The sequence below is a fragment of the Lygodium microphyllum genome, chromosome 10, assembly GCF_053477565.2.
Source record: "Lygodium microphyllum isolate KBCC chromosome 10, Lygodium_microphyllum_v1.1.10, whole genome shotgun sequence".
In the NCBI taxonomy this organism is placed as follows: Eukaryota; Viridiplantae; Streptophyta; class Polypodiopsida; order Schizaeales; family Lygodiaceae; genus Lygodium; species Lygodium microphyllum.
In genome coordinates this window covers 5,565,509-5,584,715 of record NC_141144.1, presented here as the reverse complement: position 1 = coordinate 5,584,715, position 19,207 = coordinate 5,565,509, and the positions used below count along the sequence as shown (strand labels likewise).

The window sequence follows — 19,207 nt, the reverse complement described above, 5'->3', positions numbered from 1 at the left end:
CCTTAAACCTTAGGGTTGTAGGGGGTGTTCACACCCGACACACACTAAGTGCCCATAAGTGTGTAACATAAGCACATAAGCACATATGACAATAAGACTATAAGTCTGGGGGAAAAAACCTCTCCTACCGAGAGTAAAAAGTGCCCCAGTGTCCTACTGATCACCGACACTCCCATATGAGCATAGGCGTAAGTGAGGCGTAAGTCAAATACCCAACACAACACCCACAGATAGCCAGAAATTGGCCCCATCCATCCCCATCATCATCCCTCACTTCTCCATTATCAAATTCCTCCATATTCCCTCTTCTATCACTGCTGTTTTACAGAACAGCAAGCTTGTAAATTCATTACAGCACCTCCTTCTTGAGCTCTTTCTTCCATTTTAGCAACAAAAAGCAAGCCCTATCCATGTACTGTTGATCAACGATGGAGAAAGGTTGATTTCCCCTCTTTCTTCTCTCATACTGTAAAGAAATCAGTTCTTATCATTGCATAATAGATAATGCACATGTGTTTGTACATCTTTGCATGATCTTGTGAGAGTGAGAATTACTTCTCCTCACTCTCAGGTTGATTGTAACTGAGCTCTTCCCTAAGGGACTTGGGTTGAGCAGAAATACATTCCTTCGGGGGGGGTTGCCCATCTTCAACCCTCAATCTTGTCTCCATTACTTTTACATTTTCATGGCTGTAATTTTGTGAGTAATTTTCATTTTCAGCTTTAAGTGTTCATTCTCTTTTATATTAAATCTCGAAAACAAGCGAATATCATAATTCTTAAGCATACTATGTTGTTCGGGGCGTTTACAGTAGATGTTAATAAATCCTTTCAATTGCACCTGAAAGTACTAACAAATATGACAGAAAGAATAAAGAGGCGGCTGCCTAGGAACAACACCATCATGGACTGTCTACAACCCCAAACGAGCCATGCTATTAAACTTATCTCACAGCAAATCTTTATCAGGCCAATCCAACAAACTTGAGGTAGCCAACGCTTCTCCTTGTAGCAAATTCTCCTCCTTACAAAGATCAGGAGAGCACCAGACTGCAAAACCTAATATCTCCCGCCACGATGCAATCAAATGAGAAAGGAGAAAAGACTGGAAAACCTTAATAGACCTTGTAGAGTTAAGCACTTGCCACCAAGAAACTTGAATAACTATGCTACCATAAGAGATGCCAGTCTTTTCTATGAAAAATTTTGCAATATCTAACTAGGGATGACTCTATACACACAGTGCCTACAAAAGAGCGAGTCTCAAAGCAACCATATGCAAATTAACATCCAATAAAGTTGCTCCCTCCATCCTTTTAGGAGTTGTCACATGCTACCACGAAATCCACACTTGGCCCAAACGATTCCCTTTCTTCTTCTAAAACATAAAGCGAATAGGCTGAACCAATTCCAAAAGAGACTTCTTAGTCCAAGAAAGTAGTGTCAAGAAAAATGAGACCATACTAATCATGATACATTAAGCAACTTTAAGTCTCACATGAAGAGGCCAACCTTGAGATTTCCAATACATGAACCGATCATGTATATAAGATGGCATCCAATCAAGCAAGGCACAAGCGGGTACATCGACACCAATAGGATAACCCAAGTGTCAGGTAATATCTCCTTTAGAAATCACAACTCCTTGCCAACCCAAAACTTGCAAATCACTCTCCGTACAAGAAAGTAGTGTAGACTTTTGAGTATTCATATGAAGTTCCAACGCTAAAGCAAAGAGCTTCCACATAGCCATTGCCCGATTAACATTAGTATGATCAGCCTTTAGAAACATAAAGGAATCATCCGCCAAAGATTGACCCAAAAGTTGGGCACCACTAGAAAGAGACAGACCAACAATCTCGCCTTGATCAGCCAACTTATCCAACAATGAGAGCATCGGGTGAGTGACGGCAATTTCATATGCGATCCCTCCATTAAGGGCAATACGAGTCACAGCACTCTAACTAATGGTATCAACAAGAGAAGTCGTGCGAGGACCAAATCCCATGGTCAACATTAGCTGCAACAAGAAGGACTAGCTGACATGATCACATGCTTTTTTAAGATCAAGCTGAAGCATAACAACCTGCTAGCCTAAGGCTTTGGCATAATCAATCCCTAGTTGAACATTCAAAATGTCATGCAATATATTCCGTCCCTTAGTAAAACCATATTGCCGTGGATGAACCAAGCGCGGGAATACTTTCTGCAATCTATTGGCAATAATTTTGGAGAAGATATTATACAAGGAACCCATAACAGAAATTGGTCTCCTTGTTTCAAAGAGGTCGGAGAAGCAACCTTAGGCAACAACCGAATCACAGCAATCTTCCAATCTGAAAGCATCCTACCTGAAGTCCAGACTTGCTGACATAGGGGAGTTAATGGGTCCTTAAGCTGCTCAACATGGGCCGAAAAAAGCTCATTAGGAAGCCTATCCCAGCCACGGCTTTTCCTTTGTTGCAAATAGGTCATGGTTCTATGTCTGCTAGCACGAATATGTGAGTGAGGGGAAGATTGGATAAAGAAAAATGAAAAATGTTTGAAGATGTTATTGAGCCACTTAATTTTGGTTATGAGTCACTTGGGACTAACAACTTAGATAGTGAACTTGGTATACCATCAGTGACTACGCCTATAGTTAGGCAAAATAGGTGTGTACTACCTCATGGGAGGGAGTCTCATGGTGCACCACAATTGAGAAGTTCAAAGAGAGTTAGAAAGCATGTCAATAGGCTAAATTATAGTGGGACAATAGTAATGGGTTTCCTCCACTTCAACCTCTATGATATCAGGATATCAGCTTCCATCAAATCAACCCATTCAGGCTTAACCTGATTACTAACCAAATCACAAATGTATTGACAAGCAAAGTAAACAGCATCTAAAAGAATCTCCTGTGGTCCCAACAAAGATTTATAATAATCCACACACATTTGGATGATGAAAGCAAGATCAGTCACCATAACACCTTGCTCATCCAACAAACAGACAATATTTTCCCGAGTATATTTTTGGCATAAACGAGCAAAAAACTTATGAGATTTACAATTATTATCATGCAAGGCTTTCGCTCTAGCCAGCAATTTGTATTTAGCATATTCCTCCTCTTGAAGAGATTGAACTCTACATTTCAACCATTCACAATGGATGTGAGTAAGTCATCAGTGGTATCCCCTAATTGACACAAAGACAACGAGTAAGCCAACAAAGTTTGCAAATGCTGCAATTCAGCTTGAAAAGAAGCATGCTTAATACCATAATAATGGGACAACTCTCGTGCATTATCCCTAAAAAAAGCCCATGCTTCCATCCCTCCAGATAGGATCCTCAAGCTAAACGAAGCAATCAATTGCTGGATATATTCCAAAAACTGATTTTGCAACAAAAAAGATTGGTTGAAATGTAGAGGCAAACAAGCAAGCAAAGCCTTAAAGGCATGAACAGGCCTATGGGTCAAATCCAACACCAAAGGATAGTGATCTAACAAGACATATTGTCGCTCCATCCACATATCAATGACTACTGGAAGAAAAGAATCACTCTGACAAATGTAGATCCTATCAAGTCTGCCCATGTGTTTGCATGCTGAAGAGAATGATAAGTATATCCAGACTGTGAAGGATGCATCCACGACCACATGTCATGTTTCAAAGACACAGCTGCCAATGCATCCCAAGCCTGTTGCTCACGACCATCCATGACCAAATGCGGTGAAGTTGCCTGATCTACAGATACACATGCATTAAGATCACCCATAACAAAACCTTGACAAGCCATGGAAAGGCAGTGCAAGTCATCCCAAAGCTGACGGCATTCTTGTGTAGTGGAAGGAGCATACACGCCCACCATCCATAAAACCTCCCCCTCATATATGATTTCCAACATCATAAATCTGCCGCAAAAGTCTTGAGAAACCAAGGAAGGTTACAGGGATGATCTAATAGCCAATATAACTCCAAATTTCTGTGGAGCTTAACCACTACAGAACATTGTGTAATCCTTGTACACATAAGAATATCTTGCCAAAGCATGTTGTTTGTGCTCCACAGCACAAAAAATATCCCAATTACTAGCTAACACAATTTTCCATAACCGATATTGCCGGAAGAAATGCCTTTAACATTCCATAAAGCAAGTCTCATGGTAAACCACAGAAGAGAAAACTACTGAGTCACCACTTTCCCTTTCCCATTAACATTCTTAGCTTTCGCAACCTGAAATCTCTCCATTTCACTATGGATCATATCTACAAGATCCACTCTCTACAAATTAGCAATCAAAGCATGAGAAGGAAACTGTTGTTGCTGAGATCGGAAAACATCCCAAGGAGGCACAAGCCTCCCACATGCGTATCAAAACACAACACAAAATCAAAAGCCCTTTTATCATCCACACCAACTGCCGGTACACGCGAAAGATTGAGATTTCATATAAAACCCCTTACCGCTGCATTGAAAAGTTTGAGTAATTGGTTGAGGAGATGGGTGAGCTAGAGTCGAACGAGATTCCTATCTAGAATTAGGTCTAACCACAGTGACCCAAGAATCTTCCTAAGGAGGCAAATTTCGACCTGCACGCTCAATACCAACTTGGGAGACATCCTTGTTTCCATTATCATGTCCATACAGGGCAAGAGGCACAAGACCAACCTCTTGCTGCTGAGCCATCTGCTAGGGAACATACTCTGGCATATCCATATCAAGATCCAAAGAATGCTACAATACCTCAATGTTTCTATCACATTCGGAAATAAAATGGCCCAATTGGCCACATCTAAAACAATGTCCAATAAATGTGCCCCATTTAAGCTCAAAAAGCAACGTTTGCATCCCAAGGACCTCAAAACTATTTTTGGTTGGCCAAGATTTCCCCATCTCCCAAAGCATACAAGCCCTGTTCCTATTGCGTGAGGCCAATCAGGGCTCAACCAATACCTCACAAGGTTTCTCAAAACCAAAGGAAGAAGCCACTAAAGATGTGCAAGAAAATCAACCACCTCCACCAGATTGGGCATGCCTACCTAAGCACCTTCTCAAACTCAGCCATAGGCCTCCATGGGACCATATGTACTAGCTAACCATCCATTAACAAAGGAATACGTTGCATAATGTGAGCACACACGCCCGGGATATGAAAAAGAACTTCAAAAAACCCTCTCGATCCTCATAAATCTCTTTAACAAGAGGGACCTACACTTGCCCTGAAACATCATCTTGAAGCACATCAACACTAGCAAGCATGGACTACAACCAAGTACAGATCTTGGTAATCTAAGGAATCCTTCCCATAAAATAAAAGATGGCTGCCCTCTCATGGTGAGCAGTAACCTCCTGTAAAACCAAGTCAATTCCCATGATGGCAGCCACATGATCCCCTTCCGGTAAAGAGCTTGCTTTACCCTCATTGGCACAAACATAATCTGACATAAGATTGTTTGCAATGGCAAGCATAAGCTGAAGAGACCCATCAATCTATGAGCAAGGAACATGAACATCTTGCTGAAGCAAATTCAGATCACATATAACTAGTTCATCAACCGACATTTGACAACGTTTTCGCATCTCATCCCCTTCCATCAACCCCATGTCCTATATGCTGATCAAGAAAAGCCACATCAATGCTATTTGATTCCTGCATATTTGCCTTATCAAAACTCTACTCGTCTATCTCATTGCTGAGGTTGCATATCAGCTAAACCATAGATCACTGTGTCAGTAGCTAGAACCAAAGGAACAGCAGAGCTGTTTGGAGTTGCGCATGTCTGTTTTCTCCCTGCCTCCCCGTTGCAGGATTGCAAGGCGGCACCCTGTGCAAACGGCATCAAATCTCGCAGCAGCTTGAAGGTCGACGCCCAACTCTATCTGACAGTTGTTGAGTCACAAGCAACTCCTGCACAACGCAGGCGCAGGGCAATAGGGATGTGTCACAGCAGGCTGGCAAGCAGGTGAACACAAGAAAGGGAGCCCACAGACTGCGCCCAGCAGACGAGCAACCAATGATGGCAAGGACCAGCCTCGGTCACAGATCTCTTTGCAGCTCGCTCTCTCTCTCTCACTCTCTCTCTCTCTCTCTTTTCGTAATGGATGTTATATTTATAAAGTACTAAAGGACAAAAAAGTTACAAAAATCATGGCAAAGACGCAGAGGAAATTGCCATATGCCAGGGAAGTAAGTCCTCCCGAGGGAGTAAGTCAGAGTGCCGAATGAGATCTATCTGTCAATGCAAGAGACCTTTAAGCCGAGCAAATATGTCCCTGAACATTAGAGGCCGAATCAAAAAGAAAAGCATTCCGAATGGTCCAATTGTGCCAACAGCCCCAATATCGAAGAAAGTGAAACAAGATCTTCATATGTGACTGTGCCGGTGTGGGGTATTTGGGCCGCACAAAAACCCAATCAAAAGGGCTTAGCGCGAAACCAACCACTACTCGCCAAACCGCTGACAAGAGTGACCAAATTTTCTTAGCAAGAGGGCAAGAAATAAATCAATGGCGGGCCGATTCCACACTGGTGGTGCAAAGGAAACAATTGCCGTTGGAGATTCCACGCCTGGAAAGGGCTGAAGCAAGAGGAAGACCACCAATCATCACCCTCCAAAGAAAGGCCTTGCCTTTGAAAGGTGTCTTGTTCAACCAGCCCTCCATCACAGTTACCTTCCACTATGACTGAGATTTACGCAATCCCCATACAGTATTAGCTTTAGTAACCAGCCATTGATGATCTTTAATCAGAAGATGATACACCTGGTTAGCTGAGGCCTTTTCCAAATTCAGCCGGCCTGCAAGGTCCCAGTTCTTCCAGGGACGATCCGAAGCGAGGGCAGGAAAGGGTTGTCTGCTCTGGAGCACCATCAAAAGCTGTCCCGATAAATCACGGTATCCACGAGGGATCCTCAAAAGCCTCCTGGCTGTACGAAACGATATTAACACATTGCGACTGGCAAGGGTGGCATCTGCAACTAAAGTCAAGCCCAAACGTGCCATGCGGTTAAATTTTGGTCTGAGCTCATGTTTGCCTTCCCAAGAAAGTAATCACGAGGCTGCCAACAATTCCAGTTGAAAAGAGTTAGTAGCTAAGCGGTCCTCCACTAGATGCCACTAAGCCTTTTGGAGAACCAATTTCCAAGAACATACCAAATAAGCAAGCAGGGATGATGAAGGACTAGTAAACCGAGATTCTGCATTAAGAACATGCCACCAGGAGCTCCGAATTTGGGTATTACCATGCACAAGCCCATGATCCTCGAGAAAATAACGGGCTATAAAAACCCATTCTCTCTCTCTCTCTCTCTCTCTCTCTCTCTCTATATATATATATATATATATATTTTTTTTAATTTATTTATTTATTTATTTATATATATAAACCCATTCTCTCTTTTTTTTCGTAAAAAAACCCATTCTCTCTCTCTCTCTCTCTCTCTCTCTCTCTCTCTCTATCTATCTATATATATATATATATATATATATATATATATATATATATATATATATATATAAACCCATTCTCTCTTTTTTTTCGTAAAAAAACCCATTCTCTCTCTCTCTCTCTCTCTCTCTCTCTCTCTCTCTCTCTCTCTCTCTCTCTCTCTCTCTCTCTCTCTCTCTCTCTCTCTCTCTCTCTCTCTCTCTATATATATATATATATATATATATATATATATATATATATATATATATATATATATATATATATATAGTCAACTGTCTTTTGTCACCCCTAGTACTGATTTCTAAATTACTTTATTTAGCTATCATCCCCTCTCTCTATCTACTGACGAGAGAAGCATCCAACTTCATGTATTCTAACCACCTTTTTTTTTTTTTTTAACTAAACTCCCCTATCATTAACAGCACCCACTAGCTAACCTTTACCTTCCCTATTTAGAATACTACTAATTATCCTTCACCTTATATATCCTCTTATTGCTATCTTTGCTTACTAATTCTCTCCCTTTTCACATACTAATACCTAGCTTCCTAACGGCATAACACCCTCTTGACACCCCCCCAAGAGACATCCTAAGGTTGGAAGGGAGGGGGTTCATATAGTTTTTCACAAGGAGGGGAAGGCACAAAGGGAGTTGGCAACCAGTGCCGTGCTCAAGCCCCTCTCCCTCTCTACATACCTACAAGGCCACCTACCTATTCATTCATGAGAAGGGGGCTATTTATATAATTTTGGGGCCTATTCATGAGGGGGCCTATTCATTCAATAGGGGAAAGGATAGTCTCAAAGGCTGCCACATGGACTGCTAGAGACCAATGTGCCACCGTGAGGGTAAGTCATGAGGGGAAGAAGTCGACATCCTTGTTGGCACCCGTGACAAGTGGTCCAAGGCTCGAGAAGAGTGGATATGATATCTCGAGCTAGCACAACCAATGCCATTGTGCTAGTAGTGCATTATCTAAATTAGCTTTATAACTAACTTAACTAATATTTACTTCTAAATAATTCTAACTATTACTAATTAGCTCATATTAATACTAGCCCTAGCTAGTAACTAATACTAAATCTTATCAAGTAGAGACCTTACTATTAACACTTAAAAACTAAGCCTATTACTAACCTATGTAACTAAACCTTCTAACAAGGATAATAATAACCTTGACTGTTGTTACTATCCTAGGTAATGTTTGTTTTGACTATCTTTATGGTCACATTATTCGAAAATGCAATTAAGGTCAATGTACATTGCCATTGGGAGCTGAATTTTGTTACATTACAAGACTCGTGAGCTCAACCAACATTTCCAAACACTGAAACACCTAGTTATTACACTAAGATTGTAGATTATCGATCCAAGTAAACCTTATGAGGTTTGTATAAATATGAGTGATTATGTTGAGCTCAACCAACGTTTCCAAACACTGAAATACCTAGTTACTATTACACTGAGATTGTAGATTATCAATCCAAATAAACCTTATGAGGTTTGTACAAATATGAGTGATTATGCTATTGGTGGTGTTCTTTATCAATACAGCCAACCTATCACATTTGAAAGTCATAAGCTCACAAATGCCCAAACACATTACACCACTCACGAGAAAAAATTATTGGCAATCATCCATATATTTAAAATTTGGCGTCCCTATTCATACAACACCTGGTTTATTATTTGGACTCGCTACCATTTACTAAAATACCTCTACGATTTGTTTGATCTCCATGGCTGAAAGGCGAGACGGGTGAAGCTTATGTAGAAGTTTGATTTTGAGATCGGTTACTAGAAGGGCACAACTAATGTGATTATTAATAGCCTTAGTTGAATCCCCAAAGTCAATGCTTTGCCTTTCTCCAAGATTTTGATTGATTCCTATCCTCCTTTCAAGGGGAGTTTCCAAAATGATCTTCACTTCAATAGGATCTAGCAATTAGTCCACCGTGGACCTAGTAGCCTAGGAGACTTCAGTAGTCCTGACATCCAAAAGCTGGCTATTGAGAGAAAGATTGTGGAAAAGTATTCCATTAGAAATGGGCAACTATTTGAACGAAGCAAAGTTTATTACCCAATAATGAGGATATCTGCAAAGGCAAAGGCCGTGGCTGTTGTAAAAATCCCGGTCTCCTCCAGATCGATTTGCAAGGCTTGTAGAAACATCTCTCTTCCAATCTTCAAAAAACTTGAGTTAGACTATTGAGCACATGTACTTCTTTGTAAAGTTATTCACAAAAATATAATTCGCCACACCTATCTTTTTTCCCAAAAAAAGCCAAAAAATCGCCATTTGGTCCCATCTCCCCATGAATAGTCTAAAGGGACCAATAGAGTGTCATCTAATCGTTCCCCCTCGCCTTTTCTTTATTTACAATAAATGTTTTTTAAGTCACACCTTGAGAAGTGTTGGAATAAATACCCTCACCTTCAAACAAGGGTGAAGGTCTTTGACACATTACGAAGACACACTCTTTGCCAAAATGTCAAAGTGTTCTTTCATGGAAGATGAAGTGGAATAATTGGGTCACATTGTGGGAGAACAAGGCATTCGTGTGGATCCTAACAAGATGTGTCAAAGAGTGGCCTACTTTTACGAATTCTACTTCCTTGAGAGGTTTCCTTGGATTATCTTCATTCTATAGGAGGTTTATAAAAAATTATGCTCATGTGGCGGCTCCTTTGACCGATAGGTTAAAGAAAGAGGCTTTCTTTTGGGCCTCTAATAGATCAACATCAAAGCCTCCTTCTACACAACACACCAAGTGCAAGAAACCCAGGCATACACTAGACTTTGGCCTTGGTTACACCATATTTCTCTTAGCCATACGTGGAGACTTTGGTTGAGTCTTACATGCACCAGTGCCCATAGTGTCAACTTTATAAAGCTCAAGGACACAAACAAGCATCAATGTTATATCCTTTACAAATTCTCAATAAAAGTTGAAGTGGAATCTCCATGAACTTTATAGTGAGATTGCCTCGTACAAATCAAGATCATGTAGTCTGAATCGTGGCAAAAAAATGGCTCTATTCATTTCAACAAAAACAACCAGTAAAAGCCACAAATTGGCTAGTTTCTTTGTCGACACTTATATACTTTATGATTTTCTCAAAGAAATAGTAGTTGACCATGATATTAGCTTTACGGTTTTCGCGAAGAAATAGTAGTTGACCATGACTTTAAGATCACTCGCCATTTTTGGCAAATGGCCTTCTAGAAATTGAAGCCTTGATAGTCCATGTCATCCTCGGAAGATCGTGAGGCTGAAAGATAGACCAAGAGGATAAATCAAACCATGGAGGATATATTGTGTGCATATCTCTCCTATGGCCAATTGATTGGAAATACTATCTTCCTCAAATTGAGTTTGTTTATAGCAATGCTAAGCATCTAGCTATTAAATATATTCTATTTATGCTAATATATGGTTATAAGCCCAAACAACCAAACGCTATTGAGCTCAAGGAAGTGAAAATGCAATACATAGCCAACTTCCTGCAAAATATACAAGCGATGTTGACAATTGTGAGAAAGGCATTGAAACAATCCAAGATAGTGCTATGTTTTATGCTAACCGAGATCGCACTCCTCAAGGGCTTCGGGATGACATGTGGATTTACCTTAAAGTCCCAAATGACTCTGATTCAATAACTACCTACAAGTGCTATAACTTGCCTTCAAGGAAAGCATTCAAATAGCCCAAGATAGTACTATGTTTTATGCTAAGTAAAATTGTACACCTCGAGAGCTCCAAGAGCGCATGTGGATTTCCCTTTAAGTTCCAAAGAACTCGGATTCAAAAACTACCAACAAGTACCATAACTTATCTTCAAGGTATTCTGGTTCTTTCCAAATTACCAAGAAGATAAAAAGCATATCTTATGAGTCAGATATGCCTCCAAACATCTAAATTCACCCGGTGCTCCCCACTAGTCGTTTGAAAGAACGACTAGGACGATGTGAACTTATAGTCTCAATCAAGGAAGTCCCACGACTCCAAGATATTACTCATTGCATTCCACTCAAACCCAACTTTATTCTTGACTATAGGACTAAATAATCCAATTCTACCATTTAGCCGAAGTATTGAGCTAGGTGCAAGAATCACATAGACGCAAAGGCAACTTGGCAATCAGTATATTTATTGTAGAGTCATTTTTCCTATTTTTTCCTACAGGATATTGCTAACGACAACGATCATTCATTAGGGGGCAAGTGTTAAATCCTTGGACATTTGAGTGGGCACAAGTAGCATTGGTCATAGTGGTCATAAAATGACCTAGTGAGAATTGCACTAGGAATACTTTAGAGTTAGGGAAACTATGTCCTATATATAGGACTCAAGGCCCTGTTGTGAACCTCATTATGTGATCACCACTCTTGGACTCTTGGCCCATTGGCCAACTAGGATGGTGTGGGATGGTGGCCTGAGAAGCCAACTTTTGAGACGTGACCATGACCCTATTTATTTTTAGGTCCCAACTTGAGTGTAAGCCCATTTGACTCTATGGCTGTGAGGTGAGTCTAATGACCATTCTCTTTATATTATTTTCCATGGATACAACTTGCATCATGTCTTGTGTGCAAGGTGGATCCTAGGGTGACGTTCTATGAGAGGTTGTATCAAAGAAGATACCAAAGTCCTAGGTCTGCAAGAAGGCAATTCCCCGCTTCTTCATCCTCTCAAAACCACCCTGCAACATCCCCCATCTCATATGGAGAGTATGGATGATGTTTGTCCAAATCCTCAAAAGCATCTCTGCAATGGAGACATCCTGGAGAACTATAGTGTGATCATACTTCGCAGTCCAAATGCACCAAGCAATAATACTAGCAATCAGCTCCCATCTATGATGGTATCCTTGGGTCCATTGCCTACAAGTAATCTACAGTGGGAATCCTGCTGAGATGTTGATCCATAAAAAGAAAGTAGTGGCTCTCCTCAAAATCCTCATATCCACTGCCTACAGGTAATCTGGAGTGAAAATCCTGCTGAGATGCTGATCATGATAAGGAAGTAGTGGCTCCCCTCAAAATCCTCATATCCACATGTTGGGCCTCTATCTCTAACCCAAGCTACAGTCCCCCCAAGTCACAATCATGTCTTTGACATGTTGTGGAAGACATATTGAGGGCTCTCCTCCAAACCTTACTGACTCTATGACAATCCCATAGGCAATGTCCCTGGTCTCCTCTAGCTCACCACATCTCACACATGCCACTAAGGCCCCATCGTATCCAAGACATTTATAAACTGCTGAACTTGTGTGAGCTATTAGCCATAGGAAGAGGGATATCTTCCTAGGCCTAAAATTGTCATTTAGCCTTCTCCAAAAGTCTCAAGGTAAATGAATAGAAACACCCTCTACCTATAATCTAGCTACGGCTGCTCGAGTCACAACAACCATGGTCTTTGGTGTGCCATGAAAGACCATACTAAGGGCTCTCCTCCATACCATATAAGCTTTGGGACAATCCCATAGGCAATGTCTCTAGGTCTCGTCTAGCTCGCCACATCTCGCACATGCCACTAGGGCCCTATCATATCCAAGCCATTTATAAACTGCTAAACTCATGTAAGCTAATAGCCATAGGAAGATATTTCCCCCGAGTCACAACCATGATCTTTGACATGCCGTAAAAGACCATACTGAGGGCTCTCCTCCATACCTTCTGAGCTCTGGGACAATCCCATAGGCAATGTCTCTAGGTCTCCTCTAGCTCACCACATCTCCCACATGCCATTGGGACCCGATCATATCCAAGCCATGTATAGACTGCTAAACTCATGTGAGCTAATAGCCATAGGAAGAGGGATATCTTCCTAGGTCAAAAGCTGTCATTTAGCCTCCTCCAAAAGTCTGAAAACAAATTAATTGAGATACCCTCTATCTGTAACCCAATCTATGGCCCCCCAAGGCACAAACATGGTCTTTGATGTGCCATGAAAGACCATACTGAGATTTTTGTAAATCATATACAAATTAACCGCAGCAATTTTACAGTATAACTTTCTTACAAGAAACACAATACTCTGCTTGAAATTTTAGAAATCACACAACTCAGATACAAAATACCATGAAACACATTTGGAAACAACTGGATAAAAAGATAACAGTTACAATGGTTGGTGTCAAATTCTCAACAGCACAAAGATTTATTTAGTTAAATTCACTAACAGAGATAATGAAGAAAATGGTATGAAAGGAAGAGCTCACACTCCCAAGGTCGATAAGGATGGAATTGTACTGAGCTGCATATCTATATATGTGAAGGTAAAGCTTATACATTCTTCAGAAACAATCATAAAGCAATCACAGCTGCCTCTTTCAAGCCAGTACAATTTTTTGTAAAAGCTAGTTCTGTATGTTACACTATGAAAAACCTGACTAGATGACAAATTCTGTTGCAACAGAAAAGAATAAATTTAAAGTAAGGCAATGTCTTGCAATAACTATCCAAGCAGTCCTTTGTGGGTGGGGAATGGTTTGATAGATTGGAGGCCCTTGTTTCCTACATCCCTAATCCCTCAACACATGTAAGATATACCCAACGCGTTCCTCCATGCATATGGCTGCTCAGAGGAATCAATCCCATTGCAATTAGGAACACCTCAATGCAATGGAACAAACTCTGTTATCCATGTCCTCCACACCTGAAATTGAGGTATGTTGTGTCACACTCTTTTCAAAGGATACATTTGTATGAACTCCTCGCAAAGTCTTTAGCAACTTCTGACTCTGCAAATCAATTACCTGCATCATGGAAGATAACTTATGACTAACCCCTCCTTACCTTCCAACTTGCAGAGCATAATGAGTTCAATCTGCAAATGACTTCTATGTCAAAGTACATAGACATACAAAACGTATCCAACATATAATACACACCAATAACCACACAACCTACCACATTATACCATGCATGCATGGAATACTTCACCATGCCATCCCATGCATGATTACAAACATGAATATCATGAGTAATTGTATTATATCAAATGACTGCAAGAGTACAAAAGTCACATGACTAAAAGAGTACAAAAGTCACAGCAAAGAAGCAACAGAAATTGCCGTATGCCAACAAAAGCCTCTCTCTTTTTTTTTTTTTCGTAACAAGCCTCTCTCTCTCTCTCTCTCTCTCTCTCTCTCTCTCTCTCTCTGTGTGTGAGCAGTTCCACATTGCACTTGAAGTGCATCTAGATTGTATTGAGTCTGTATACCATTTTGCACCTGCTCACCTACTTCACCATAACACTAGATAATAGCTTTACTGGGACTTGGAAAACTTCCCAGACATTTTGTATGTAACCTTTTCGTCTCATAGGCCAACTTGGCCTTTTGTAGATGTTAATATAACTCTCTCTCTCTCTCTCTCTCTCTCTCTCTCTCTCTCTCACAGAGTGCACGCGCACGTGTGTGTGCGCGCGCGCGCACATGCTACCATGTGAAAAGGTATATTGCTCTTTTGTTCCTAAGGTGGTTGATATGTTGCCACATGCCTGACTTGTGAGGAGCCTACATGATATTGGTATCCACAAGGAGATAGAGTTGAGTATATATGCCCAATGAGGAGGCTACATGATACTGGTGTCCTTGAGGAGATATAATGAAGTCTCTATGCCCTATATGAGGCAGTGAAAGGCAGAGAATAGGCCTCTGGAGTATCTCAGATTCAGTCAACAGCACTATTGTAGTGAAACAGGGATAATTGCTCTCACCAATTTTATTTGGGCTACATATAGACGAGGTTTCAGATTATATTGATACACATGGAAGGAATGGAGCCAATTTAGCCGGTATGTAGATACAGATATTACTTTACTCAAATGACATTGTGCTTATTTTAGAGCACCCAAGTAAACCTTGAGAAAACCAAGATTATGGTATTCAACACCTCAGCCGCATGGGTGACGAGATCCAAATATCAGTACTTTTGATGGAGAGTCATTGGAATCTGCACAGACATTGATCGTATGGTTAGATAAGTACATGGATGAGTTTGGATGGTATATGAATTAATTGACCATCCCCCTTTTATTACTGTCTGGATCATCCTACATTTGAGCTTAGCCGGTCAAAGCTGGACCACATGTGATCAGAGCAGACATTTTGTGCGATGGCTGCCATCTGAAATCTTTGATAATTCCTTGAATTCCAACTACTGATTTGAGTCTTCTATACCTCCAATTGCTCGCATATGTCCCAAGATGGGTACTAGATCCTAATTTGTCATGAAAGAAAATACCTTGATATTTTGTACTTTGCAATCATGCTAATTCCATACCTTGTAATTTCCAGCCCTTGTCAATTCAACCCTTGCCTATGTAAATGTACCCTTAACTTTGGAGAGGAGGAGTTAGGATAAAGAAGGCAAGAGGCTAAGAGAAGACATCTTTTGGCTCATTCACAAAATTTTACTGTTCACTTTTCTTGATGTTAGCTTTCTTCTTGCTAGATGAAGCATCAGCCATGGTTGTCATGATTTTTGGGAACTCTCATCATTAATACATGGCAAGATATTTTGGTGCAATAGTTCTTTGTTATTTTATTTCTATTTCAGTTTTAGTTAGATTTCCTTTCCTAGTTGAATGTTTCATTACATTGGTCATTTGCATGCAATAGATTTAGTTGCAGTGACTAGGAAGTGAAAACCGCAGTTAAAATTTAGTCACAAGAGTTAGTTCTTCCATAAACGTGGTCTGACATGGAGAACTCTTACAAACCGTGACTAAGATGGAGGTTCTTGGCATGAACCAGTGGACAATGGCGGGCTCCAACCAATTTGGCAGGTCGTGACCAAGATTTGGACCAAAACTGGGGTAAGTTTGAAGAGAATGAGGGTTACATAACTTAGTGGAGCTTAAACTGTGATTACTTTTCAAAAACAAGGGTTTTTTCTCTTTTCCTACAAGCTTCTCTCATGGAAACCATGAAAATCTCTGATCTTACCTTCAAGCCATGAACTCTATCTTGCCATTTGACCTCACAAGCATCTTCCCTACCACTTGAGCTCTCTATGGAGTACCATATTTGAGGGTATTACTCATTTTTCTGGTCATGATATATGAGTATGCAGGCTGCGTTATCTACGCCTGATCATACTCCTACCTCACGAGTTGAAATTTGGAGCTAATAAGCTCTAGTTGGGCCATACCAAGCTCCTACTTCCTTTGGCAGTTGGTCTCTTCCAAGCTTTGATGAGGTTTCTTCCATCTTGAGCCTTTCCCTCTCTCATGAAACCCTAAAAGGGACAATTTTGGACAGCAAGCTTATTTTCTCAAATTTTTTATCAAGATCATGGGGCTTTTCGTCAATTTCACTTCCTGAAGCCTTTACACAAAGGATAGTACCAACATTGCATGGATTTTCCACCATTGTGGAAGAATGGAGTGGATTCTTCAAGGATTCATAGAAGGGGCAGCCAATGTCGATTGAAGAAAGGGAATTATTGGATTCTCTTTCAAATTTTGAAGTTTCTTTGAAGCCTACTTTATACAATGAAGAGTAATCAACATCTTCAACTCAAGTGGCATCTCTATTGAAGCCTTCTTCATCAAATTTTGGGTCCAATGGTTCATGGGAGCACTCTTCATGAAGATTCTTGATCAAGAAGCTGGATATTAGCATTGGAAAGCTAAAATGTGGATTTCTTGGATTAATAGAAGCTGAACTCAAGCTCTATTTGCTGAAGCCAAGGTCTATTTGTGGGAGATTCCTTCAACAACAACAACACTCTTCTCCTACCAGCTTAAGAGGTACTCTAATCATTATTAATCTCTCTTTAAATCCTCTTGCTAAGCTAAGTCCAATTGATGAAAGAGGGATTAATATGATAAAGAATCCCATCCATTCTATCAAATGCATTTCATGGGAAATCCATAGAGCTATGTTAGTGATTGATCATTGCATAATCAATCTCGTTCATTGAAATAATCACTTCCAAGTGCCTCAAATTCTCATTTCATTTATCTAATCCTGATATTGAATTGTTTGCTCTTTTTGTTCATTGACATGAGTAAAATTATATCCAATGGTAAGTGGATAAGAATTGTTAAGCAGTGAGTCACTGCTGAGATTATCCCTTGTCTATTCCCATTTCAATTTCAGCCTACTCCATTCAAGTTCTTGCATATCATAAAAGGAGTAATCAAATTCTTTTCATTCCATGCATTTCATGCTAATTTTTAGAGCCTAGCATTGAACTGCCGTGTATATACCCACGAGAAAAAGTGGATGTCCGGCGAGTTGGGAGGACAAAAGAGAGGTGACTCTCCCCTACTGACAAGGATCCTAAAGGGGAGCACAAACCAGCTTGAGAGGAAAATTTGCACACCCCTCAAGTCTCGGATCCCACGCATTTAAAGTTCAGGTGCAGGTACCACTCAAGGGAACAAGAATTCAGCTTTCAGCATGGTATTTTTGACATTGGATCAACATTGAGGTTTTGAGACAGGGTATACAAACAGGGTCTCATTAATCTTGCAGTCTACAGTGGATTATTCAATCATTTTGGTTATTGCAAAGGGTATTTTCAGCTTTGGCAGATGTATGGAGTTCCCTTACAGGTCTACACGGTTGGTACATGCATGAAAATTGAAGGTACAAGTCACTAAATGATCAAAACAGAGCATTCATAGGTTGCAGAAATTTGCAGACAACTACAGTAAATTGTTTACAGACTTTTCTGTACTCAACTACTTTTAACACTTGATAGTTCGTTAGAAAGGGGACTTCTCAAGCTTCAAGCAGAGCCAAAGAGCTTGTTATTCGGAGCACTAGAACTCAAGATATTTCGAGTTTTTCCTCTGACGTATATACAAGACAAGAAGTTACTCATGGCAAGGAATAAGAAAAAGGATCCTATTTTGGATACCATCAATGAAGAGCCGAGAGAATACCAACATGAGCATCAACATGAAACCCCTCAAGAAGCTATATGCCACAGGCATTATGAGAATGAAGAGGTTGATGTAAGCTCCACTCATTCTCCTATCAATCAACCAATGAATGAAGTTGAGATGTCCCATGCTTCTATGAACTCTAACAGCCTACAACAACTCTCAAATGATATTAAAGAGATGAAATCAGGCTTTGATGGTATGAGGATGGGTATTGACAAGTTAATGGCTATCTTTAGTGAAAAGATGTTGCCTATAGTTGGTTCCAATGTTCCAAATCCTCCTTTAGCTAAAGAGCAACCCAAACCCTCTACTCCAAAGGTGATAGGACAATTTGATATTGGGAAATCATCAAAGGCTAAAGATTTTATACAGCCCACTTCATTTCAGCCTCAACTCCATCAATCAAAGGCCTATTCTCAGCCACATGGGCAAGATCCACACGATAAGCTTCAAGCAGGCTCTAGGAGGCTCTAGGCATGAAGAGAACATCCACGGTTGCAATCCATTTTATAAAAAATTCTATCCTCAACTAAATATTGGTGGGCATGAACAAGGGCATGTGAATTCAACCCCAAACTCTTATGGAAAGCAACAACACAATCCTCATACTCAAGTTCAGCTTAATAGGCCAATCCCTTTATCCAATCATGGTTGGCCTCAACAAAACAATGGACAGCAACCACCATTTAATACTCCTATGCATGGACAACATCAAGGGTACCATGGACAACCTTCCAATATGAGTAACACTATTTTCAGCCTCAAGGACATTATTTCCAGCCACAAGGTTATGGTATGCAGTATGGACAGCAAACCCCATATGCACAAGGAACTTGAAATAATAAATTCCCTAGACAAG

The 19,207-nt window shown here is 40.4% G+C and overlaps 1 protein-coding gene across 2 annotated transcripts in view; it reads right to left on the bottom strand.

Annotated features, from left to right (window-relative positions):
- The window catches only part of LOC148029668 (Transducin/WD40 repeat-like superfamily protein), a 169,224-nt gene that overhangs the window by 96,806 nt on the left and 53,211 nt on the right, over nucleotides 1-19,207 (bottom strand). For both annotated transcript variants that reach the window (XM_087685944.1, XM_087685943.1), the window contains 2 exons: nucleotides 14,144-14,200; nucleotides 13,664-13,706 (listed from right to left, as the gene is read on the bottom strand). In XM_087685944.1, coding sequence (XP_087542070.1) covers nucleotides 13,664-13,706; nucleotides 14,144-14,200 — 100 coding nt within the window. The remainder of the gene's footprint in view (nucleotides 1-13,663; nucleotides 13,707-14,143; nucleotides 14,201-19,207) is intronic.